The following is a 25,757-nucleotide window of genomic DNA, read 5'->3' as shown; positions in this document are numbered from 1 at the left end:
ATAATATGAGTTTATTATCTTACGTGTCTGGAGGTCAGAACTCTGCAATGAGTCTTATAAGGCGAAAATCAAGGTGTCAGTAGGGCTAGTTCTTTTGGGAGGCTCCAGAGAAGAATCTACTCCTTGCCTCTTGCAGCTTCTAGAGTCACTGGCATTCCTTGCTTGTGTCACATCATTCCAATCTCTGCTTCCACGGTCACATTGCCTTCTCATGCCTCTGATCTTCTTGCCTCCCTCTTATAAGGACCCTTGTAATTTTACACTGGATTTACCCAGATCATCTAGGATAAGCTCCTTATCTCAAAATCCTCAATTTAATCACATCTGCAAAGTCCCTTCAACCATGTAAGACAACATACAGGTTCTAGGGATTAGGGAGTGGGCATCTTCAGAGGGTCACTATTCAGCCCACCACAGTATCTTTTATGTTATTTCCTTTCTAATTCAGTGCAAATAATTTCACAGAGTTAGGGTCTTAGCCATGAAATGCAGAAGAGAAATTCAAATAAGCTTTAAAAAATGTAAATCACACTAATATCAATAACGATATCCATTAAGGTATCAAGGTGCACACTTCATTTAAAACTACTGATTGTCCATGAGAAATAAATATAATAAAAATCCTAAGGCTTTAATATTAAGTTGTTCTTTCCTGACTCTCAATGTTATTTTACATGTCCATCTCAAGCAGGGGCTACCTGGGTCCTACAGGGTGCAGCTGATTAGCAGGGGCAATGTTACACTGCAGGGCAAACATGGTACATACTTCCCAGGGGCAAATTTTATTAGTAGTAAGCCACTTAAAACATTTATATTACAAGCTAATGTGTAGTGGTGATGGTAGCACAACATGGTGAATATAATTAATGTCACTGAGTCCTACATTTAAGAGTGGCCAAAATGTCAAATTTTGTTACCTCTATCCTACCACAATTAAAAAAAAATAATAAAGAATGTGGTTTTATAGTACAAAGTAGAATGTAAAATTTTAATAAATTTAATAAAACACAGAAATTTAAAGAAGCAATGGTCCGCTTCAAGCTCTGCCTGAGTCCTACAAATATATACTTCTTTACCTCAAAGAATATTTTGGTAGAAAAAAAATAAGGATAATCTATGGCACATTATAAATACAACAAAAATTTTGTTACTCAGAAGTTTTTTAAACATTTGTATCTCCCGATTAAATTTAATTCTGGCTGAGAGTGATACAAATATAAAATATTTTCACTTCAATCAATATTTGAATGTCATCTATTATGTACCAAGTACATAATAATCCATCTACATATAGACTTCACTTGTTGACAAGTTTCTGGTCCAGCATACAGCTGGAAAACAATACGTGAAAATATTCGTGAATTGAACTCTTCATTATGTATTCAGAAGTGGCTCCCAGCAACTCATCCAGAGAAGGCTTGCTTTTAGTTTATATACAATTCTGTTTAAAGTTGTTATTCGAGTCTCTTATTCAAACAATAAATTAGAGGTGAATGCTCATCCCAGGAAACAACTAAGAAAATTTAAAGTTATGGTTGACAAAATCATTTTTGAAAAAGTAAGATCAAACCAAAACCAAACTCGTTGCTGTCAAGTCAATATTAACTCATAGTGACCCTAAAGGACAGAGTAGAACTGCCCCACAGGGTTTTCAGGGAGCACCTGGTAGATTCAAACTGCCTTTTTGGTTAGCAGCCATAGCTCTTAACCACTGTGCCACCAGGTCTCCAGAAAGTAAAAACAGCTGCAAGTTTTGAATCTCTACTATGCACCAAACTTTATACAGTTGTAACGACCCTCAATGTTATCCTTTCCTTACACCAAGGATGAGAGCGATAGGGAAGAGCTGGTATTCGAAACAAGTCTTCAAACTCTGAAGCTCATGATCCTTCTCCTGTATAAATCTCAGTGTAATTCTTTGGAAAAGCAGGTAAGAGTGTCAATCAGTTTAGAAATTTCTGTCTAAAGTAGCAAAGAGTTTTTATGCCCTGAAGGGTAGAATCTGAGTGGTATGCTAAACTCAGTTTTCCAGAATGACTCATTAGCCAAGTATTCCATGGTCAGGATACAGGCATAAGAGTTGGAGATTTTTATTTCATTTATCCTTTTTTTTTTTTTTTAATTGTGCTTTAGTGTGAATTTACTACTCTTTAATCTCTCATTCAGAAGTTTATACATGTATTGTTTTGCGACATTGGTTGCAGTCCCCACAATGGACAGCATGCTCCCCCTTTCCACCCTGGGTTCCCTGTGTCCATTCGTCCAGTTCCTGTCCCCTCCTGCCCTCTCATCCTGCCTTTGGACAGGAGCTGCCCATTTAGTCTCACATCTTTGACTGAGCCAAGAAGCACATTCCTCATGTATACTGATTTTTTGTTTTATAGGCCTGTCTAATATTTGTCTGAGAAGTGGGCCTTGGGAATGGATTTAGTTCTGCGTTAGCAGGGCATCCAGGGCCGTAGTTTTGAGGGTTCCTCCAGTCTCTGTCAGACCATAAAATCTTACCCTCTCTTCTTTTCCTTTCTTAAATAGGTAGAATTTGTTTCTAGGATCCAATCTATTCTTTACTTTCGGGAATCATCTGAATCTCCTCTATGAATGAAATGGATTTTTATCGATTGGATTTCCATGCAGTCCATGTTGATTCAGCATGTACCTCCTTCCTCCCCCTTCTCTACCTTTACTATTTTTAAATGTGAGCACTTCTCTCTGCTCTTCAGGATTAATTCTCAGAGGCTTGTCATGAGGACTGCATGAGTTAATATTCTAGAAGCCCTTAAAACAGTGCTTGGCAAATAGTATGCCCATAGAAAATGACCTTCAGGATTTTTCCCTTTATGGAGACTCCTATTACATGAATCAAAAAAACAAAAAACAAATGGAATAGAAGGAGTCATATGAATGCTAAAAGTAGACATTTGCTATTCCCTCATTACCCACTCGCCCAGGATACAAGAAAATATTTCAAAACAGAATTCTGATTTTTTTTTATTAGAGAATATATCTAAAATACAATATTTATTAATTTATGATATATTATCTGAATGGAAATATACTCTGTATCACAACTATAATTATAACAATTTTTACAGATAATACTTCATTTGCATCTTGGTAACTCAAAAGTCACTAAATTGCAACATAATTATATTTAAGGTAACACTGCTATAAATATATAAGAATTTTAAAAGTTTTTTAATATAACGTCTTGGAATCATGAACATTTATTTTACCTGACTTACATTACACAGAATCATGACTATTTTACCCGATTTACCTCAAGTAGCTCAATTTACCTCAGAAGAATTTGCTCTCAACCACTGCTTTCCTAGTTTTTTAAAACAGCGTTTTAGTTAACGATTTCAAGTCCTCTTCACCCTGTGTGCTGTGGACAAAAACAAGGTATTGTATTCCTATTCCTTGTATTTTATTCTCTGTTACAGAAAAGCTACTGCTGTTAAACAAAGCACCAGCCACAGCGATTCCGTCAAGCATGACAACTGGTCCAGCTCTTCACATTTTATTAAGTCCGGTGAGAGATGAAGGGTCTAAAAAACCAGATGGAAAGCAGTCAGAGTCCAAATCACCAATGTTGATTTGTGCTTAGCTAAAGAGAAACACCCAGAGATTCATTATTTGGACTCTGACTGTGGGACCTGCTTAAACTAAAGGGAAACGCGAAGATTCAGTATTTGGACACGAGCTCTAGGACCATCTTATGTGAAGGAAGCTTTGATCTGCCTGTTTTTCAGTGGCTGAACTGGACGCCAGTTATCCACCATCGGTTCTTCAGGTTCACCCTCCTCGTTGAATTTAAGATTACGGAACTTAGACATCTAGAAGACAAAATTAAAAATTAAAAAAAAAAAAAAATGACTCACGTTAGTATTCACTTGAGTGCCTGTGTTATATCTTGAAATACATTCCCTGATATTCACAGTACCATGTCAATGACGAAAATTCAATTAGATTCTCAACAGGTATATAATTACATACAGATCATAACCAAAAAAACCAAACCCAGCGCCATCGAGTCGATTTCGACTCATAGTGACCCTATAGGACAGAGTAGAACTGCCCCATAGAGTTTCCAAGGAGCACCTGGTGGATTTGAGCTGCAGACCCTTTGGTTAGCAGCTGTAGCAATTAACCACTACGCCACCAGGGTTTCCTATATATATATGTATGTTTTTAACATAACAAACAAGATTTATGTATAAAACTGTTGGTGTCATTAGAAGGAATTTTTCAATGAGTTTGTCTTCTTTTAATTTTAAAACCAAACATCAAAAGCCTGTAAAATCAAACTTCTGAGATTCAGAATAATAATAATTCTAGATCCAAATTCAAGTTTTGTTTTCTGACCCAAGGTGGACAAACTACAGTATCTGTACAATAAGATAAAGCTGTCCTGGATCTGCAAGCTCCAGGGGAGGGTGATGAGCTGGCATCTTTGCTTAAATATATAGAAACATAAAAATGAATCTGCCTAAGCTGGGATTTCAAACCCTTACCGATGGTTAGTTTTTGTTCCCTTTTAGACTGTTTCACTTTCCTGGCCCGTATCTGTGACACAGGCAGCCCTCAACCTGTCTTCCACCTCTTCAAGGTCTTTTTTCCCCAAGTGGTGCTTTGCTTTTCCTAAGCAAGGCCTTATCTAAATGAAGAGAGTGGTTTGGGTGGTAACACAAAAAAAAAAATAAAATAAAATAAAATAAAAAATAATTTTTTTTTTTTTTTTTTTAATATAGGCTCTTATAAATGGAGCCCTGGTGGTACAGTGGTTAAGAGCTCGGCTGCTTTCCAAAAGGCTGACAGTTCGAACCAGCTGCTCCTCGGAAACCCTAAGGAGCAGCTCTACTCTGTCCTATAGGTTTGCTATGAATCAGCATTGACTTGACAGCCACGGGTTTGGTTTTTAATAAATTAATAAGACTTTAACCTGATCTTTGCTGTCCAGTAACATACCCTTAATCACTTCCATAAAGTCAACTTCAACACAGCTTAGCTGTGATAAGATACATGATGACTATTTTTATGCAATGCAAGGAAATCTCTAATGGCACCCGGGGACTGGTTTTTTACAACAGAATTCCAGTAATCTGAAAGACTTAGAATCTGTTTATGAAGTGCTATCAAATGAAATTTTTTACCAAACCAGTATGTCTGATTTCTACTCTTCACCCTGCCAAATGAATTAGATTCTTACACTGATCAAGTTGGTTCATTATTTTAGCATCAGAGATATAAAGCCTGAGTATAGAAAAGAAAGGTGGAAGAATGTAGCAAACCCTTTTCTATTGCTTAACTAACACCCGCCCTCCCCACCCCCATATTTTCTCATTAGCATACATCTGCCCTCTCCTTAATCCTCAGGGGGATAAATGTGTATAGGTCTTCAAGCACCATGGTGACTATCTTAGTTATCTGTGTGTTGTTAGGTGCCATCGAGTCAGTTCTGACTCATAGTGACCCTATGTACAACAGAACAAAGCACTGTCCGGTCTTGCACCATCTTCACAATCTTTATTATGCTTGAACCCATCCTTACAGCCACTGTGTCAATCCATCTCGTTGAGGGTCTTCCTCATTTTTGATTACCCTCTAATTTACCAAGCATGATGTCCTTCTCCAGGGATTGGTCCCTCCTGACAACATGTCCAGAGTGTGTGAGACGAAGTCTCGCCATCCTTGCTGAGCATTCTGGCTGTACTTTTTCCAAGACAGATTTGCTTATTCTTCTGGCAGTACATGGTATATTCAGTATTTTTTGCCAAAACTGTAATTCAAAATATCAGTAGTCCAGCTTTCACATGCATATGAGGTAATTTAAAATACCATGGTTTGGGTTGGGCACACTGTAATCCTCAAAGTGACATCTTTGCTTTTTAACATTTTAAAGAGGTCACTTGCAGCAGGTTTGCCCAATGCAAATTTGATTTCTCGACTGTTGCTTCCATGGGTGTTGACTGTGGATCCAAGTAAAATAAAATCTTTGACAACATCAATATTTTCTCCTTTTATCATGATGTTTATTGGTCTAGTTGTGAGGATTGTTTTCTTTATGTTTAGGTGTAATCCACACTGAAGGCTATAGTCTGATCTTCAAGTCCTCTCCACTTTCAGCAAACAAGGTTGTTTGATCTGTGTAACACAGGTTGTTAATGAGTCTTCCTCCAGTCCTGATGCCCTATTCTTCTTCATATATACAGTTCAACTTCTCAGAGTTTTTGCTTAGTATACAGATTGAATAAGTATGCTGAAAAGATACATCCCTGATGCACACCTTTTCTGACTTTAAATCATGCAGTATCCCCTTGGTCTGTGTACAGGTTCCTCATGAACACAATTAAGAGTTCTGGAATTCCCATCCTTCAAAATGTTATCCGTAATTTGTTACGATCCACACAGTTGAATGCCTCTGCACAGCCAATAAAACACAGGTGAGTATCTTTCTGGTATTCTCTGCTTTCTGCCAGCATCCATGTGACATCAGCAATGACATCTCTCATTCCACGTCCTCTTCTGAATCCAGCTTGAATTTCTGGTAGTTCTCTGTGGATGTATTGCTGCAACTGCTTTTGAATGATTTTCAGCATAATTTTACTTGTGTGTGATATTAATGATACTGTTTGATAAGTTCCACATTCTGTTGGATCACCTTTCTTTGAAATGGGCACAAATACGGACCTCTTCTAGTCAGTTGGCCAGGCAGCTCTCCTCCAAATTTCTTGGCATGGATGAGTGAGCACTTCCAGCACTGCATCCATTTGTTGAAATACCTCAGTTGGTATTCTGTCAATTCCTGGAGACTTGTTTTTCACCAATGCTTTCAGCGAAGCTTGGACTTCTTCCTTCAGTACCATTGTTTCTTGATCATATGTTACCTCCTGAAATGGTTGAACGTCGACCAATTCTAGTTACCTAGTGCTATTTAGTGCTATAGGGTCGCTATGAGTTGGAATCGACTCGACGGCAGTAGGTTTAGTGCTGCTATAACAGAAATAGCACAATTGGGTGGCTTTAACAAATGTATTTTCTCACAGTTTAGGAGGCTGGAAGTCTGAATTCAGGGTGTTGGCTCTAGGAGAAGGTTTTTCTCTTTGTTGGCTCTGGACGAAGGTCCTTGTCTCTTTGAGCTTCTGTTCCTGGGTAATTTTCATGTGGTTTGGCATCTCTCTTCCCCCATCTCTGCTTCTCGATTGCTTGTCTAATTGCTTTCATTTCTCAAAAGAGAATGAATCAAGACACACACTACACTAATCCTGTCTCATTAACATAATAAAGACAACCCATTCCCAAACGAGATTCTAAGCACAGGCATAACGGGGGGTGGGGGGTGGGGGGGGGCTATTGCCATTGAGCCATCTGTGACTCAGTGATCCTATAGAACAGAGTAGAATGCCCCATAGGGTTTCCAAGGAGCAGCTTGTGGAGTCCAACTGCCAACCTTTTTGTTAGCAGCCAAGCTCTTAACCACTGCGCCACCAGGGCTCCAACCACAGGCATAGAGGTTAAGATTTACAGCACATATTTTTGGGGGACACAATTCAATCCATAACAGTGACCAGATTTCCCTGCCAGAGACTGGTTTAGAAGTGGCCAAGGAGCAAGTCTAGCCATTGAGATAAAGGTCTGGAAAGGGTTCCCTACTCTTAGGAAACCAATGGAAGAGCCAATCCTTTCCCACTTTGGGCATGGTTGTATCTGGCTGTGATGCTCAAACTGCTCTTGCAACCACCTTAAGGATGAAGCTGCAAGACAGGAGAGGCAAAGCCAAGAGAATTAAAAAAAAGCAGGAAATAAAACTCTGAGGTAGTGACTGAGTACTTCCCTACCTCTTGACTCCTTGTTACATGATATGAAAAATATCCCTATCGGTATTTTGCCCATAGACACGGTTAATATACCTATTTTAACATCAGTTTCTATCTTAAAGGGCAAATTCGGTGTACATGGACCAATGAAGTAGGCTCAATTGCCCTTACCTTTTTTTTGTACTTAGGAAACCCTGGTGGCATAGTGATTAAGTGTTACAGCTGTTAACCAAGAGGTTGGCAGTTCAAATTCACCAGGCACTCCTTGGAAACTCTATGGGGCAGTTCCACTCTGTCCTACAGGGTTGCTATGAGTCGGAATCAACGGCAGTGGGTTTGGTTTCATTTTATATGTACTTATGTGTGTATGGGTGTATGTATGGGTACACAATAAATCATTCATTATAACAGCGCTCAATGTCAGGCTATGGATTTCAAAGGTGGTTTGCTCCCCATGAAGGAAGGAAAAATAATTTTCATGCTGTAGATTGAAACTCAAACACTACACTTACAAATAAGAAGTGGCATTATAATCTTTTCTTATGCTACTACTTCAAGAAGACTGCTCAAATATTTTAAGACTAGGAGGCCAATTTTTAAGTCACATACCAGTCAAGCATACTGGTTTTCTTTGGTCCACTTTGAGATAACAATTTTTAAATATTCACTGTTAGAAGTAGATTTCCTTCACAGAAAGATATAAAATATTGTGGTACTCAGAGGTTAATATTCTAAATGAAAACACAGAACACAGGAACAGCACTTTCCCTGTACCTCAGACTGCTTATCTATAAAATGAGAAGGTTAGACAATGTGATCCCTGTTGCACATTCCAGCTCTAAACTTGAATGATTCCAAATTCAATGTTAAAATGTTTTAGCTCTATTTGTAGGCTTAAATCTTGTTGAATTATGCAGGGATCCTACTAAGGAATGTTCATTTTCTACATTTAATAGTGGGCTGATGGAGACAGTCTAGGAAAAATTCATTTATACCCAATTCCGTGGATACTCAGTGACTTAGCTGCATTAATCGCTTGGACATCACAAACTACACTGCATGTTAAATGTGGGGTCTCTGGTCTATGCCTCTAACCAACGCAGGGTGAGTTTTGATAGATACTTTTCTCCAAGGGATGACTGTTGCCTTCTTTAGGATTGAAAAACACATCCTGATATAAATAAAATTGCAATGAGTTCTGATGTGAGTGAGCACTGGGCTGGAAATTATCACTACTATCTATGTAACCTTGAATACAAAATCTCGTTTCTCTGGGCCTCGGTTTCATCATAGGTTACAAAACAGCATTTCTTAGATGACAGACATCTTTCTCATTTAATCCTCACAATAGCTATTCAATTTTACAGACTAAACAAGCTGCCTGAGGTACTGTGGTTAATAACAAGTATTTATTGAATGCCATTTATTTGCTGGGCACCGTTACAGGCATTAGGTGCCACAGCTAGGAGCAGCAGAAGAAGGATTAAAGCCCAGGTCTGTCTGACTCCAAAGGCTAACCTATTCTGCCTGGAGTAAATATTCCTTCTCTCTCTACAGACCTCTCATTAGAAACCGACCTGCTCACTGCTGACGCTGATGGGCTCCTTTAGCACAATCCAGGTTACACACTCCAGAAGTGGAGGGGTAGTCAGTGAGCCTGGGTAGGTCCAGTAGTCTAAGCTTTTGGGAAGGAGGCCACGAGGATCAAAGTTAATGAATTCGGCACTCTTACCCTGAAAAAGGCAAACAAATACACAGGTTAAAAATGCCAATGATCGCAGGAGAAGAAGGCAGGAGAGTAGGAAATGTAAATAAGGCTATTCCCCTCTGACAGCCATAAAGCTTTTTTTAAAGACAGGTTCCATACTCACTGGCAGATGAAATGAAAAAAATTAACAGAAGACATTTGACTTGAAAATAGAGACTGGCAGATATGAGCAAGAAAATCTGATTATTATTTTCATATGTCCATTTCTCATCTTGTCCTCTAAAATAATCTCTTACATATCCCACTAAGTCATAGACTGATCATATCCAGTATTGAAAGTTAGATTGCTGCCATTATATAATTTAAGTTGCTGTTTAACAGAAATACAGTTTCTCTGATGAGGAGGCGATTGTCCTGCTAGCCTCTTTGATAGCCAGGTCAGAACTTAAAAGTACATTTAGTTCTACACGTTACACTTTTGAATCAATAGATGTAAACAGGAATGAGCTACTGGAAGTGACAAACTTGTTTCAAAGACACAGAACTATGTCTTTTAAGAACAGTTAAAGGGAGCTGAAGATAATTAGCCTGGGGGTAAGGGGCTGCTAGGGATGGAGGAGGGTCATTTGGAAGGGGGACTAGTTTATTCTGTATGATTCAAGGGGTCAAGCTAGAAATAATGTACAAGTATTTCAGAAAATATATGCTACTTCCCTTTGAAAAGCAGCCTTATAAAGCAAGGATTTCCATCATGGGAAGTGACTCTAACGTTTAAGCCAAGGCTCAGTGACCTCAGCAGAGCCATGCTGTAAGAGGATTTAGACACAGGCCAGACAAATTCAGAGAAGTCATAGAACATAAAACTCCATGAGGCAGGGCCTTGTTTGTCTTGTTCGCCCTTGTGTCTCTTGGGTTAGCAAACTAACTGGCATGTAGTAAGTACTCAATATATATTTGCTATATGAATAAGTGGTGGCGCAGTGGTTAAGCACTACAGCTGCTAACCAAAGGGTCGGCAGTTTGAATCCACGAGGCGCTCCTTGGAAACTCTATGGGGCAGTTCTACTCTGTCCTATAGGGTCACTATGAGTCGGAATCGACTCGACGGCACTGGGTTTGGTTTGGCTTGGTTTTTTTACGTGAATAAGTGAATAATTTGGCCAGAGCCCCTTTCAGCTTCCTTGCAACCACCTTAAGATTCTCTGTAACTTACATATAGATGTTGGAGTGCTAGGAGATAAGATTAAACACAAGTCTCAGAATTACACTAGTATTAGGATCAACTTTTGGATACAGAAGACCTTAATGAATTATATAGTCAATGTTTTATCTTTATTTACTAGTCATCCAAACATCACATGCCAAAGAGCTTATTCAATTTGATCAAAAGAATTTTTGAAAATGAATAGGCTATTCGAAATAGGTACTTAATGAAGAGCCTTGGTGGCACAGTGGTTAAGAGCTATGGCTGCTAACCAAAAGGTCAGCGGTTCGAATTCACCAGCTGCTCCTTGTAAACCCTATGGGGCAGCTCTACTCTGTCCTAGAGTATCACTGAGAGTCGGAATTGACTCTACAGCAATGGATTTTTTTTGGAAGTGACAGAAAATTCAACTTTACCTTTGTTTTAATGGAATCCAGCATATCAACGACTTTCTGAAGGCCTGGGTTAGCACTGCCAATCTATAGAAAAACACAAGGGACAAGAGACCATAATACAGTTGGTACTGTGTTAATTTTGATTTGGGCAGCTCTGTCATAAAATTTCTCCATATACCAAACCAAAATCCATCGGTTTATGTATGCCACCCATCAGTCTTCACGTGATTACACCGGTGTCGTAGATGGTCCAATTTGCAGTGAATCTCCAACCTGCCCTGCTTCCACCCCTGAAACAACCTTTTTAAAAGTCCCCACTGACTTCCTACTATCATAACCAAAAAATACTTCTCAAGTGTTATCTTAAACATCTTGTAGGATTTTACACTATTGTCTATCTTCCTTTTAAAAGTTCCCTACACTTTTGTTTTCCTTATCCTGTCCAGCCTCTGAATTTCCCTTTACTCTTGTATTCCTTTTTATTCATTTCATTAGCACCTGTTTCACTACCTCAAATGGCATGTACTTTGGAGTTTCTCAGAGTTGCATCCTCAGCAGCTTTATTCTATCCCCATGCTTTCCTTGTATGATTTCATAGATAACCATACCTTCCACCTTCACATATGTATTCAGGACCCATGAATATTCTCCAAGCCCCTTGACAACTGTTAGATGGCAGTTCCACCTGCACCTCCCACTGTTATCTGATTTTCTCCAAAACTAGAGAGTTACTGTCTTTACCTCTTCAAAACCTGACCTTCATTTAGCATCTGACACACAAGAGATCATCACGAGCCAAATCAACTCAAGGGCAACTGGCCTTTTTTTTTTTTTTTTTTTTAATGTAAAACAGTCCTATCTAGGATTAGGTTGAAGGTCTCTAGTTGGAGCAATAGTAGGTGCTCAGCTGATAACCAAAAGGTTGGCGGTGGGTGTGAAAAGTCCTGGCAATCTGCTTCCATGAAGATTACAGATAAGAAAACCCTATGGAGTAGTTCTACTCTGTAATATATGGGGTTGCCCTGAATCAGAATCAACTCGATGGCACAAGACAACAACAAAAGGTTTCAGTTGAATAAAAAAACCCTGTCAGTTATTCAAACTATTCTCTGTTACGTCCTTCACATTCACATCCAAACAGTACCTAATAAATATCTCTTGAACTGTCTTTTTGTCCTCCATTTCACTGCTACTAGTAAATATGGACCTACAGGAAAGAGTAGAACTGCCCCCATACAGTTTCCAAGGCTATAAATCTTTACAGAAGCAGACTGCCACATCTTTCTCCCACAGAGCAGCTGGTGGGTTCGAACTACCAACCTTTTGATTAGCAGCCAGGTGCTTTGACAACTGCACCACTGGGGCTCCTCAAGTAAATATGGAGGGAGGAAGTAAGACCAAAAATGCTTCAAAGTCAAAGGCATTTCCCAGGCTCTTTTGTAGGCTATCTTGTTTGTTATGAATGTCCTATCTGAACAATCTTTCTTGAAAACAGGAGAAAAAAAATTAGGCTATCAACTAACCTTCAAAAAAATCCCCAAAACTGCCAGTCCATCAGGGTGTTGTACGGCTTTTCCAAATTCCCCATATTTCGTGTTCCAATGAACCAAGTGAAGCTGAAGGCATAGGAGGGAAAAAATCACAAATAAACTATGAATGACTTACATAATAAAAGACCACAGATTTTATCAATAACTTTTTCTTCATAACTAGGTTGCTAAAGAAAGTGAAAATGTGAATAATTTTAAATACAAACTTGTCCTTCATTTTAATTCTCATTATCTACTACTTGGCATAATAGTAAATAATTTCATCAATAATTCTAAGAAATGCCTATTTTTGAGGCAAGATCCAAACTTCATTTCTAGTTTTATGTTAACCAAAAAAACCAAAAACCAAATCCGTTGCCATTGAGTCATTCCAACTCATAGCGACCCTACAGGACAAAGTATAACTGCCCCACAGGGTTTCCAAGAAGTGACTGACGAATTCGAACTGTCGACCTTCAGTTAGCGGCTGAGCTCTTAACCACTGGGCCCCCAGGGCTCCTTTATATTAACAGAATTGTACAATTATGCCTTTTGTGTGTGTGTACAAATGGTGTCTTTGGAGGCAGCAGAAAAAGTTTCTCAGCCCTTAAATGTAATATTTCAAATAAAGGTTATAAGAAGCAAATGTGAAGGTTCTTTGTAAAAGACTTGGTTCACTTACTTTGAACTGAACTTACAAAACCAGATTTATTTTGAAATTAAGGCTAAATATCAATTTCTGAAGAAACTGGAAATTTTCATGGAAAGAAAAACAAGTGTATCTTACCTCTGCAGCGTATTTCTTTTTGTCCACAGTGTGCTCAGAACCTTGTTCATCAGATGAACCCCAGTGAAAGTGAAACTGTATCAACCTATAAGTGCCTTCCAAGGGTCCACCTTTCAATACTTAAAAAAAAAAAAAAAATCAGTCTTAGAAGAAATACAATCAGAAGCAAGTATGACGAGACTTTGGCAGGCTTCTTTTGGCCATGTCATCAGGAAAGACTAACTACTGAAAAAGGACATCATGTCTGGTAAAATAGAGGGTCAGCAAAAACAAGGGAAACCCTCAATGAGATGAACTGACACAGCAGCCATACAATGGACTCAAACATACCAACGACCATTAGGATGGTGCAGGAGCAGACAACGTTTCCCTCTGTTACACACATACACATACACACATGTGCACACACACAACAATATACATGCATACACACATACGTATACAAACATACACACAATCATATGTGTACATACATAAGGGAAACATATACACTAGTAAACATTACAATCTTTAATCCTGTTTTATAGTACCAAATTTATACCTTTATAACATTTGCTCTGTGTGAAAGTTTAGTCCAGACGTGGGCTTAGTTCACAGTGCTGACTGAACAAAATAATTTCTACTAGTTTTGTCCTTACTTGTGTTGGCTGAAGGTTTCATGCTTCCTTCGTTTTTGTTGTCTGAGCACAATGTACTGGAGTCATAGATTCCAATTCAGAGAGGAAACTTTAAGTGGGGCTACTAAAAGTGCCCATGCAGCTACCTGCCAAAGCATTGGTCAGGTGCACACAACCTGCAAACATGGGAACCTCTCTTCTACCGTGGCTCAATGGCTGCCCTACAACCTGCTTTGCTAACCTCTGTTACCAGTTCTTGCATATCAGAATTTGTGAAATAATAGGTATTTTGTTGATCTTTACAATATAAAATCTAAATGTCCTTACACAGGCTTCTCAAATTCCTTAGAATTTGGACTGTCATTGCTATTAACTAGCTTTGTCTCCTTAAAATTTAAAAAATTTTTGTAATTGTACTTTAGATGAAGGTTTACAGAACAAACTAGTTTCTCATTAAACAGTTAGTATACATATTGTTTTACGACATTGGTTAACAATCCCAAGACATGTCAACACTCTCCCTTCTCAACCTTGGGTTCCCTATTATCAGCTTCCCAGTTCCCTCCTGCCTTCTAGTCCTTCCCCCTGGGCTAGTGTGCCCCTTTAGTCTCATTTTGTTTTATGGGCCTGTCCAATATTTGGCTGAAGGGTGAAACTCAGGAGTGACTTCATTACTGAACTGAAAGGTGTCCAGGGGCCATACTCTCAGGGTTTCTACAGTGTCTGTCAGGCCAGCAAGTCTGGTCTTTCTTTTTGAGTTAGAATTTTGTTCTACATTTTTCTCCAGGTCTGTTAGGGACCCTCTATTGTGATCTCTGTCAGAGCAGTCAATGGTGATAGCCGGGCATCATCTAGTTATACTGGACTCAGTCTGGTGAAGGCTGTGGTAGATATGGTCCGTTAGTCCTTTGGACTAATCTTTTCCTTGAATCTTAATTTTCTTCACTCTTCTTTGCTCCTGAAGGGGGTGAGACCAGTGAGGTACCCTAGATGGCCACTCACAGGCTTTTAGGACCTCAGATGCTATTCACCAAAGTAGAATGTAGAACATTTTCTTTATAAACTATGTTATGCCAATTGAGCTAGATGTTCCCTGAGACCACGGTCCCAACAGAACCTCAGCCCAGCAATTTGGTCCCTTAGGGAGTTTGGATATGTCTATGGAGTTTCCACAACCTTACCTTGGACAAGTTTTGTACTTCCCCAGTACTGTGTACTACCTAACCCTTCACCAAAGTAACCACTTATCTATCGTCTATTTAGTGTGTTTCCACCCCCAGCCCTCCCCTCCCTCGTAACAATCAAAGATTGTTTCTTCTTGTGTGTAAACCTTTTCATGAGTTTTTATAATAGTGGTCTCATACAATATTTGTCCTTTTGTGATTGACTTATTTCACTCAGCATAATGCCCTCCAGATTCATTCATGTTATGAGATGCTTCACAGATTCATCGTTGTTCTTTATCATTGCACAATACTCCATTGTGGGTATGTACCAGAGTTTGTTTCCTTAAAATTTTTTACTTAACATCTCTGACCTTAATTTCCTCATCTGTAAAATGGGCACACTAATTTATTACTTCCATAAGAATTTATTGATCATCTGCCATATGCAGTGTATCAGGCTCTATTATTTCCAAGAACTTATTGATCCAAGAATTTTTTGATCAAGAATTTATTGATCATATACCATACGCAATGTATCAGGTTCTATTATCTCCAAGTTCTAACTTAAACAGCCATTCCATGATTCTACCATTCAGGTATTAACGTTGACTTTGTTACAGTAAAATTATTAGTAGAAATCATTCTTAATAATCTACAGATAGATAATTCTCTGTAGTTTAAGAACGTGATTTCTAGTATTGATTTTACTGTAACAAAGTTACATTAATGCCTGAATAGTAGAACAGATAATTCTCTGTAGTCTAATAAGTTGTCTTGAAATCACTAGAAAATAAAAGTTGAAACCAGTAGAAAATTACTGTTCTCCCCCCAGACATAAAACTTTGCCTAACTTACATGTATTAATGGAATTTAACAAATATTTTTAAAATAGTTTAGCTCTAAAACTTTAGTTACAACTTTAGTTCTCTAGAACTGGGATTAAAACATTTGTTGCTACAAATATAATTTACTAACTTTGGTTTATAATTCCACAAAATAATGAGCCTAAAACTTACTTTGGCCTTGCAAAACAAAGGGAGGAGGTCTGTACAACAAAGTTTGTTTACACCTTACCTAAATATGCTTAGATAATAGGAACACCCATTCATCTATTCAAAGTACAAGATAAAACTGGGTGGGAGATACTCAGAAGTAGGGCCTTTGTACGGCTCCTGATAGCATGACCTCTGGTTGCCAGCCCGGCCTTACAACAAGCAGGAGAAAAAAGGAAAAAATAAAAAACAAATTAGGAATGGTGTTATAACAGATCTTTCAAAGAAAAATGAATTGTGATGTATTCTGATTCAAATCACATCTCTTGAAACATAAAACTACTTATTGTACAAGTTTATCGGTTAATTCTCTAAGGGAAAAATTAGCCTTAGCCCCAAAACTAGGCTTTTCTGAAAATGAAAGAACTCCCCTCCCATTTGTTTCATAATAATATACCCCTAAGAATGAAATACATGTTTATGAAAGAAAATGATACTGAAAAAAATCCTTTATAATAGCTTTCAAAAGCTATTAACCAACTGCACAATCATAACAAGCAAACACCATTTGTAACATCCTCAACTCCCCACCAAATGGCAAAATTAATGAAATAAAGTCACATGAAGCATCTGAGGTAACTGATCCTTCTAAATGTATCCCCTCCTCTCAACACCGTGAGGAATCATACCAGGACCTTAAATTCCAATCAGAATAAAGTTTATTGCTATTTCTTATTCTCTCCTTTACAGACCTTAAAATTCAATCCTAATTTATTTGTTTCAGAAGCCATTTGAATTTTTACTTGTTTCAGAAACCGTTTCAAATTAGGGAAGAGTGCTATCAGTTTTTATTAAATGAGGCTTGCTAATACTAAAAAATGCTCTGGGTTCAATGATTAAACACATTCTGTGCTAATCTACTATCACCAGGTCCCTGTTTTAGTTAAAATAAAAGTATGCTGCCATGTAGATTAGAACCCCACTGTAATTAGGAAAGGTTATGAAATCCTTACATTTTAATCAATAGAGAAAGCAGCATTCCTGACCTTCTTCAAATAGCTAGCTGGTTATTCCTCAGCAAATGCTTAGCATAGAATTTAGTCAATGAATGCCACGCAAACATTGTTATGATAATAAATGGCCATAACTCTAATAATAAAGGTAGCATATATACGTATATATATATATCCTTTTGAGAAATAGAAATGACAACAGTTTGGTTAAAAGACAGGGATTTACGCTACATTCTGGTTCCACTTAATCACTTATTTTGATTACTACATGCCATTTTCCAAATTTAAAATGAAACCTATCTTTCTAATGCAAAAATATTTTTAAGTTAGCAGAAATAGCCAACTGCATATTATTTCTCTGTAAAATCCAGCCATATTATGGGGCTTTAAAGAGTCAGTGATTTCCTGTATCACAGAAACGTGTTCCACAAGACATGGGGATATATAAGTGGAGTTTTCTAAAGTCTTTGTCGAGACTTCCCAAAGCTTAATGTAAATTCAAATTGCAACACCAAGAGCTCCAGCTGAGCTTAATTTTTATCACTGGTCATCAGTTACACATACTATTATATTACATGTCGTTTGTGAAAATTAAGAGATTCACTCCAGTATTGCTGGCATAAATCAGACTACCTATACAAATTGAAACGTCAACTCTTTAAAATTTTTTCTTCCTAATGACTTCCCATTACTACTTAATGGAAGATGCATCCAAAATAAACTAAAGACCTGCATGTGAAGAATCTCTCTTAAATGCAAAATACAAATAAACTTACCCCATTATTTCTTAGTTTAAAAATAAAGTTTAAGCGATTTCCTATTAATAAAATAAATGGATAAATGCTACTGAAAAAAAAAAAGGCAGCAGCATTTCCAGGAGTTGAACAATCTTCTCTACAAATAATCTGAAAATACTGAAATCGAGCACTACTTTATTGCCTTTTGGCAGCACCCAATAACCCTAGGCCTACACACTAAAGTTAAGAAAACGAATGCCAAGGAGACAAACCTGAGAAAAAGACGCCTACATTGCATTTCTTTGAAAGCAGCGAGATGTTTAGCTGTCGCTTTCATCAGAGTAAACACAATCAAAATTCGAGATAAAAGAAGTTGCTACTTTCAGCTAGACGACAATTACACAGGAGTAAAAAAAAACAATTGACACAAACGCAACTACTGTGTTTTTAGAAAACTCTGGTCAGCTCTACAGCTACTTAGAATTATGTTCATGATCATTCCTTTCTCTTGTTAGGTTTCCTGTTAACTTACAATGGCCTGTGGAAGGAAGATTCTATGCTCCAAAAACAAGTCCCTGAAACTTAAGCAGGATTCAGGTATTAAGATCCATTGTGTCATACACATAATGAAGGATCTGGTTGAAATGTATGCAGGTAAACTCATTCAGCTTCCTCCCTCCTCTTTTCTTGAAATAACAAACAAAAATATTACAATTTCTTAAAAAAAAAAAAAAAAGAGACGAGAGTTACAGAGTGTTGGCCTAATAATTGAAACATTAGTTTTCAGTGTTATCTGTCCCTAACTTGGCAACAAGCAGAAGAGTTTTAAATTCATTAATAAAAGTTAAGAAGGTAGTAGGAGTTAATAATTTGATGGTTATTTTCTCCCAGATAAAGTGCATAATAAAAATCTCAAGCAGGGAGAGTTATTTTTCGATAATTAAAAAAAATCTTAACGGGATTAGTGAGTTTTCACATTAATTTAAGGTGGCTTATTTTTAAAGGAATTTAGGAGACTGATGAGAACTTTAACCCAAGCTTCCAGTTAAAGCTCTTAATTCCGCATTTATGATTCTTCCAGGCTTAAACAAAGCAATAAGCTAAACTAGGTCAGTTCCGGAAACCCTGGTGGCCTAGTGGTTAAGTGCTATGGCTGCTAACCAAAGGGTCAGCAGTTTGAATCCACCAGGAGCTCCTTGGAAAACTCTATGGGGCAGTTCTACTCTGTCCTATGGGGTCGCTGTGAATCGGAATCGACTCGACGGCACTGGGTTTGGTTTTTGGGTTTAGGTCAGTTCCTGATACCCAAGTACTTAAATTTGGGTATAACATTTAGCACATATTCGAAAACCTGAATCTATGAGAATCTCTAGAAGGCTGGGATCTCACTGAGGGGAAAAAAAAAAAAAAAGATGTAAATGAAGTGAAGCATTTAAATGCAGGAAATAAGATGAAATGGATATCTTAAAATATGAACACTATAAAAATAACTCCTAACAAAAAGATATTTTAAATTGTTGATTTAAAACAAACGGAGTAGCCAAAAGGCATACATTACTTCTAGACATAAGTGTCCAGAAAAATACATCAGTTTTTAAAAACAAGATATATATAAACTAAATGTCAGCTATGGTTATCATTCAAAGATTCCTATTCACATTCTGTTTTTCAATGGTTCCCATTAAAGTCTCACCACAACAAAGTAGAAATGAGATTTAAACTCTCTAGCCTTCCGTTTCTTCATGTTTATTTTAAGTGGGTTTCGCTAGAATATCTCTACTGTTCTAGCTTTAAGAGTGAAGAATTCTTAAAAAGAAAAAAAAAAAAAGCTAAAGGATGCTTTTTGCCAGGGTATACTTTTTAATATTTATTCTGTAGATGTGTTTTTCCTTATTATCAACATTTTAATATATTCTGTATTCTAGGGTAGAAAAAACTCGTTTGATTTAAACAACTGAAAATGTTAAAGAGACATAGGCAAAATTACAAAGGAGTCTTTAATATACATAAAGGGCAGGAAGTCTTTCTAGTATTCATCCCTCATCCTTGTTTTTATTATACCTACTTGCCTGCCTAGAACACATACTGTACTGTCTTAATGTCCTTTGGTGTTTCCTATTTCCCTTTGCCTGGAGTCTCCTCCAAAACATCAAAATGCTTCATGCCTCAGCGTAAGCCTTCTTTACCCTGGAAATCTTTCTTGTCTTAATTCAGGCAGACTCCTAAGCTTCTTTCATGTTTCCACAGTTCCTTGACATTCCTCCTTTTTTTTTTTTGTACTTTGTAAAGTGATGTTGGCGTTTATTGTTTCTCTGTCTTTCTAGTTTAGTATCCCCAGGAAGGCCTCTGAGGATACAGGAGGGAGATCAGCCCCTCCATCCTACCCTTATGATGCTTAGCTCATCTTGCATTTCATTTGGTATTAGTGCCGTCTTTTTATTTATTTATAATAACTAGATGGAAAACAAGGAGTCCTGGTGGTGCAATGGTTAATCATTAGGCTACTAACCTAAGGGTCAGCAGTTCGAACGCAACCAGTGTCTCAGGGGAGAAAGACCTGGCAATCTGCTTCCATAAAGATTAACCGAAAACCAAACTTTACCATCGAGTCGATTCTAACTTATAGCAACTCTGTAAGACTGAGGAGAACTGCCCTGTAGGGTTTCTAAGGAGTGGCTGGTGAATTTGAACTGCGGAACTTTTGGTTAGCAGCTGAGCTCTTAACCACTGCGCCACCAGGGCTAAAGATTACAGCCTAGAAGACCCTATGGGGCAGTTCTACTCTGTCACATGGAGTCGCTAGATGTTGGAATTGACTTGACGGCACTCAACAAGAACAGATGGACAATATACCCCATTTAATCCTTCCTCTGTGGAAGATACTACAGTTACCCCAATTTTACAGTCAAGAAAAGCCAAACTTGGGTTAAGTTACTATCATTCCCCGGGTCACTGGGTTAGTTAGTGGCAAAGCTGGAACTTGCAGCCACCATATTATATGCTAAAATCCACTTTTTTGTAATATATGTTATGTTATTATGTTACTAGATATATATTACTGGAACAATTTATTTCATTACCAAATTTGTAAGTAATTTACCATATTTGGTTCCATCTATTAGACATTTGTTTTCTCATTGTTCCAAAAAAAGACTAAGCATCCAGTGAGGTATATAATTTGGTACATATCATTGAAAACAATAATTTTTACTGGCAAACACTGACACATATTTTCACTGTGACTAAAAAAAAAATGTTAACAGCTACAGACTAGTTTACCTCTTTTGGTTTTATAATAACTGAACGTGTAATTTCGTAACAACCTTTCCATATGCACAATACCTCCATGACCTTTCACCTTGCCATATTATAATCTAAATATGAATATATTCTTTACATGGAAGAAAGAAATTGTCTGCCTTATATTTAATTGAAATAATTTGGCCACTGTTTCTTTGGGGTAAGAGGCATGCTTGAGAAGGACTTAAGGACTATCTGCAGTGTACATCCTTAACCTGATTCTAATAACTCACGATACTATGCCAGAATGTGTGAGTGTGTGTGTGTGTGTGCACGCACACTGGGGAAGGGTCCACACAGGACACAAGTAGGTTGAAAATATTTCTCAAATGATCTCCATATTATTCCCCCACTGAACTGTCTTCCTGAATCATTGTTTCAGAAAGCCAAATGTCAAAAAAAAAGAATTTAAAGGTGGGGTCAAGAGGGAAGAAAATTTTTTTTTCCAATACTAGCCTGAATATATTATATAAACCAGTTGCTGTCAAGTCAATTTCGGCTCATGGAAATCCCATGTGTGTCAGAGTAAAACTCTGTTCCATAGGGTTTCAACGGCTAATTTTTTCCAAAGTAGACTGCCAGGCCTTTCTTCCAAGGTGTCTCTGGGTGGACTGGGTAGACTGGAACCTCCAACTTATCGGTTAGCAACTGAGTGAGATGAACGTTCGCTTACCCAGGGACTATATGTCATATAGCCACTGAAAAACAACAGTCCACTTGACTATATTGAGCATAATGATAGTGTATAATATCATTACTCCAAAACTTTGAAGCGATATTGCATGTTTTCTTATCTTTTTTCATTTCCCTCCAACTGCCCCCACCCCTGCACAGCCACCAAACATAATGGGTTTGCAGCACCATTCATTCAACGACCTTCAGAGGACAGCACTCAGGAAAATAGGGCACTGGCAATTAAATCAACCAGTCGGCAAAGAAGTCTGCTACTATGTCTGAATGGGATTATTCTCCTATTTGTAAATAAGAAAAAAGAATCATTCAGTGGACATGCTGTAAACAGCTCTATTACAAATAAATTACGGTAATTGGTTTTGTCAGTAATAGGTCAGCTATGTGCACCAACTCTAAAACATCTTCGTTAGCGAAATGAATATCTGGGTAGACGGCAAGATTACACTGCCAACTATATCACGCTAGCCCAATACTGAGAAATAGTCATAAACATAATGTCTCCAACAATTTCAATATTTTAAATTAGTCAGGCTTTTATCACCCTTCTCATTACTACTTTGAAGATAAAATTAAGATATACTTTTTATTGGACAGGCATCAACACTGAAAATAAATATTTTAGAAAGAATCTTCAAAGTTCAGTATTTGTAAACCTCATCACTGCTGATCTTTATTGCCAGGGGCCTTTGCCTTTTGCGACATTACGCAGTCATATCCAGTTCTTCAATGCCCTACATAGGAGTCAGGTGTTTTACAATGGAGAAACAGTCCCAGCCACTTCAAAGTAATTAGCCTACTTCTCAGAGTCTGGGATTCGGCGAAGATTATCCAAGTGGCATCTTAGAATACTGAGACAAACTGTAGTATTAGGGGATTTTCTGCTGCTGCTCCCGACTCCTCACCTTAAGCAAGGGAAACAACTACTGGTTAGAAGCCTCAAGTTATTTTTTAAACACTGACCTGATTTGTCCTGAGAGTCATCAAACTCCACGCTGAAAGTGTGACCATTGTTCAAGATCCTCCGAGAAGTCGCTTGTTCGTAGGAAATGGACAGAGGCTTCAGGGCAGGGTCATACTTGGCTGCTTTGGTATCGATGTCAATAGGAGACTGGCGCTCGCCCTTGGCAATGGGGAAGCTCTCATGCCAGAACTCTGGCCCTGGGGGTAAGAAGACACACGTGAATCCCCCTGTGTGGGGAAGGGCACATAGAAGCTCTAGAAAAGGGCAATGATTCTGAAGCCAATCAACCTCATTTCAATTTTGGTGGCACCATGTAACAGCTTTGGGAAGACAATCTCTGCACCTCAGTTTTCTCACCTGTAAAATGGGGTAATAATAACATCTACCTCACGGAGAGGTTGGAAACCCTGGTGGCGTAGTGGTTAAGTACAACGGATGCTAACCAAACGGTAGGCAGTTCAAATCCACCAGGTGCTCCTTGGAAACTGTATGGGGCAATTCTGCTCTGTCCTTTAGGGTTGCTATGAATCGACTCAACGGCTACGGGTACGGAACAGTATGGAGAGGTTGTGAGAAATAAAATCAATGCACGGAAAGCTCTTAGAACAAATTGTGAGTGCCATATAATACTAGCTATTTTTATTGTCGTTTTTCTGAAATGCAGCAACTGAAATTGCGCAGACACTATGTCAGGGCTTGTTATTAGGATTGGAGGTATGCAACACTCGTGCATTCTAGCAGGTTCGGATTTCTCCCTTGCTTCCTGGCTCTCCGAGTCTGGATGGAAGAACAAAGTCACTGCTCAGCCCGGACACCCCTCATTTAATGGTCAAGTCAGAATCCACACCACCTGGGAGGTACCCCACCCGCACATCACCGGGGGGTCCCACAGCCGCACACCACCTGGGGGGGGTCTCACAGCCCCAGACGCATCTTTCCCTTCCCTGGGCTGGCATCGGAGAACCCAGATCTGTGGACGTGATAAAGCCCTGTTTCTGATGACCCCCCTAACACTGGAAATGGAGAAATTCAGGAAAAACTAAAAAATCAACGGAAAGAAATCAAACCAGCCCGAGAAAATTCCCCGGGACAGTTGGTGGTGAGGCCTTGGCCACAGGTGGTGCCGAGACTGACGGGGGGAAGGGGGGAGTTCCTTAATTTCTCTGAGATCGAGAACTAGCATTTTCCGTTACAGCCTTTCCCGTTTCCTGCCGGGTCCGGTTAGGATGGTCCCCGGCTCGGGACCCGGGAGGGACAGTAGTGGGAACCGGAGGTCGGGGAGGCGCGTCCCCTCCCCAGGGCGCCGAGCGCCGCTGCCGGACGCGGGATTCCTCGACAGTGGCCTCCAGGCTGCAGCGATGGGGGCACCCGCGGCGCAGAGAGCCGCCGGCGGGGCGGGCGCCCGGAGCGCACCTGAGCCTCCCGGGATCCCCGCGGCCGCGGTAAACAGCCGGTGCGGGCGCTGCGGAGCGGGCCGGGGCCCGGGTCGCCGCGCGGCTCGCCACTGCGGCGCGCACTCACCGTTGTGCTTGCCGTATCCCCAGTGATGGGACATGGTCGCGCCGGCGGCCGGGGCAGAGCAGGAGTTGGCGCGGGGCTGGCGGCGGCTGCTCGGCTGTCTGCACGGTGTGTCGGCGGTCGCGCCGCCAAGGGCTTTTATAGGCTCCCGCCAACTTGGTACTCGGGGGCGGCCCGGGGGAGGGGGCCCCGGGTGGACCCAGGCGACGGGGGGAGGTGACAGGCGGAGGTGAGCTCCCTGCGCTCGGGGCGGGCCGGGCGGGCGAGGCGCTGGGGGCGGGGAAAACACCCTTTCGGCGGGCGCTCGACCGGCTCTGGAGCTCTTCTCCCGTCGTCCCGGCTGTCCTCGGCTCGCGGCCCGGGCCCGGGGTCCCCCGGGCGGGCGGCCAGCCTCCGAGCTCTGGGCGCTCGCGGCCGCGGCGGCTCCCGGGCTCCTCCGTCCGACTGGGGTGCGGAGCGTCTACGCGCACCCCATCCCCCTCCCCGCGCGGAGACTGGCGGCGGCGCTGACGGCTCGGGACCCGGGCCCCAGTGCCTTTCATGCCCTGGCCCCATTGTGATCGCATCCCTAGCTTCGGAGCCCTCCCGCCTTGCCCCACTGGCCCCACCCCCGCCAGGGTCCCCAGTCCGGAAAACTCACTCCCTAGTGTCCCTGGCCCGGGGCTGGCGAGTTCGGTTGAGAGCTATGACCTTGGGGCAAGTGGGGATACGGTTCTAGCGGAGCTGGGGAGCGAGCAGGCTCGGGTGCTGAGAGCCACGCGCCTCCTGCTGGAAGGTTGTGGCATACAGAGCGAAAGCTGCACGACCGTCTCCTTTGCCTGAGTCCACACTAAGGCCAGCCTGGGAGAGTCAATTTCCTTTCATTAGTCTGCGTTGTAAAGTTATAGGATCTCACATGAAGTTCTCATCACCTGTTTCTACCATCCTTCTCTCAAAATCTAACTTTGTGGAAGGGAACTTCCTAGCTGGGTACATACTGATTTAAAACAATCAAACTTTAAAAAAAAAAAAAAAAACTTTTCTAGGCAGAATCCAGTAGAAGAGAATTTCTTGCAAAGAAGTGGGAATTTTCCCCAGCTGAGAAAAGGAACTTGACATTTTTGATAGAGAGCAAAGGCCGTTTTTGAGGGAAGGCAGCATTAGGACTTTCTTAATCCCTGGGCGTTTTTACCTTTGTAGGGTCTTTCTTCCATAGAATATATATATATATGCACGATATTTTATGACAGCATTGGTATAAAGACAATACTGTATATATTTAAACATTTTCTTTGACCTAAAAGTTCATTTTCCTGTTGATTTTAAAAGAAATTAAAACAT

The 25,757-nt window shown here is 39.9% G+C and overlaps 1 protein-coding gene across 1 annotated transcript; it reads right to left on the bottom strand.

The window, feature by feature from the left end:
- Positions 1 to 2,914: 2,914 nt before the first annotated feature.
- CA2 (carbonic anhydrase 2) lies at positions 2,915 to 24,588 on the bottom strand. Its single transcript, XM_003408241.4, has 7 exons — positions 24,441 to 24,588; positions 22,919 to 23,116; positions 13,441 to 13,559; positions 12,648 to 12,740; positions 11,146 to 11,208; positions 9,395 to 9,550; positions 2,915 to 3,836 (listed from the first exon to the last, which is right to left on the bottom strand). The coding sequence occupies exons 1-7, from the start codon at positions 24,472 to 24,474 to the stop codon at positions 3,717 to 3,719; spliced, it is 783 nt and encodes a 260-aa protein (XP_003408289.2). The 5' UTR covers positions 24,475 to 24,588; the 3' UTR covers positions 2,915 to 3,716.
- Positions 24,589 to 25,757: the final 1,169 nt, after the last annotated feature.

Source organism: Loxodonta africana, chromosome 14 (assembly GCF_030014295.1).
Source record: "Loxodonta africana isolate mLoxAfr1 chromosome 14, mLoxAfr1.hap2, whole genome shotgun sequence".
Lineage (NCBI taxonomy): Eukaryota > Metazoa > Chordata > Mammalia > Proboscidea > Elephantidae > Loxodonta > Loxodonta africana.
The sequence above is the reverse complement of the archived record's forward strand: the minus strand, read 5'-3'. Positions and strand labels throughout refer to the sequence as shown.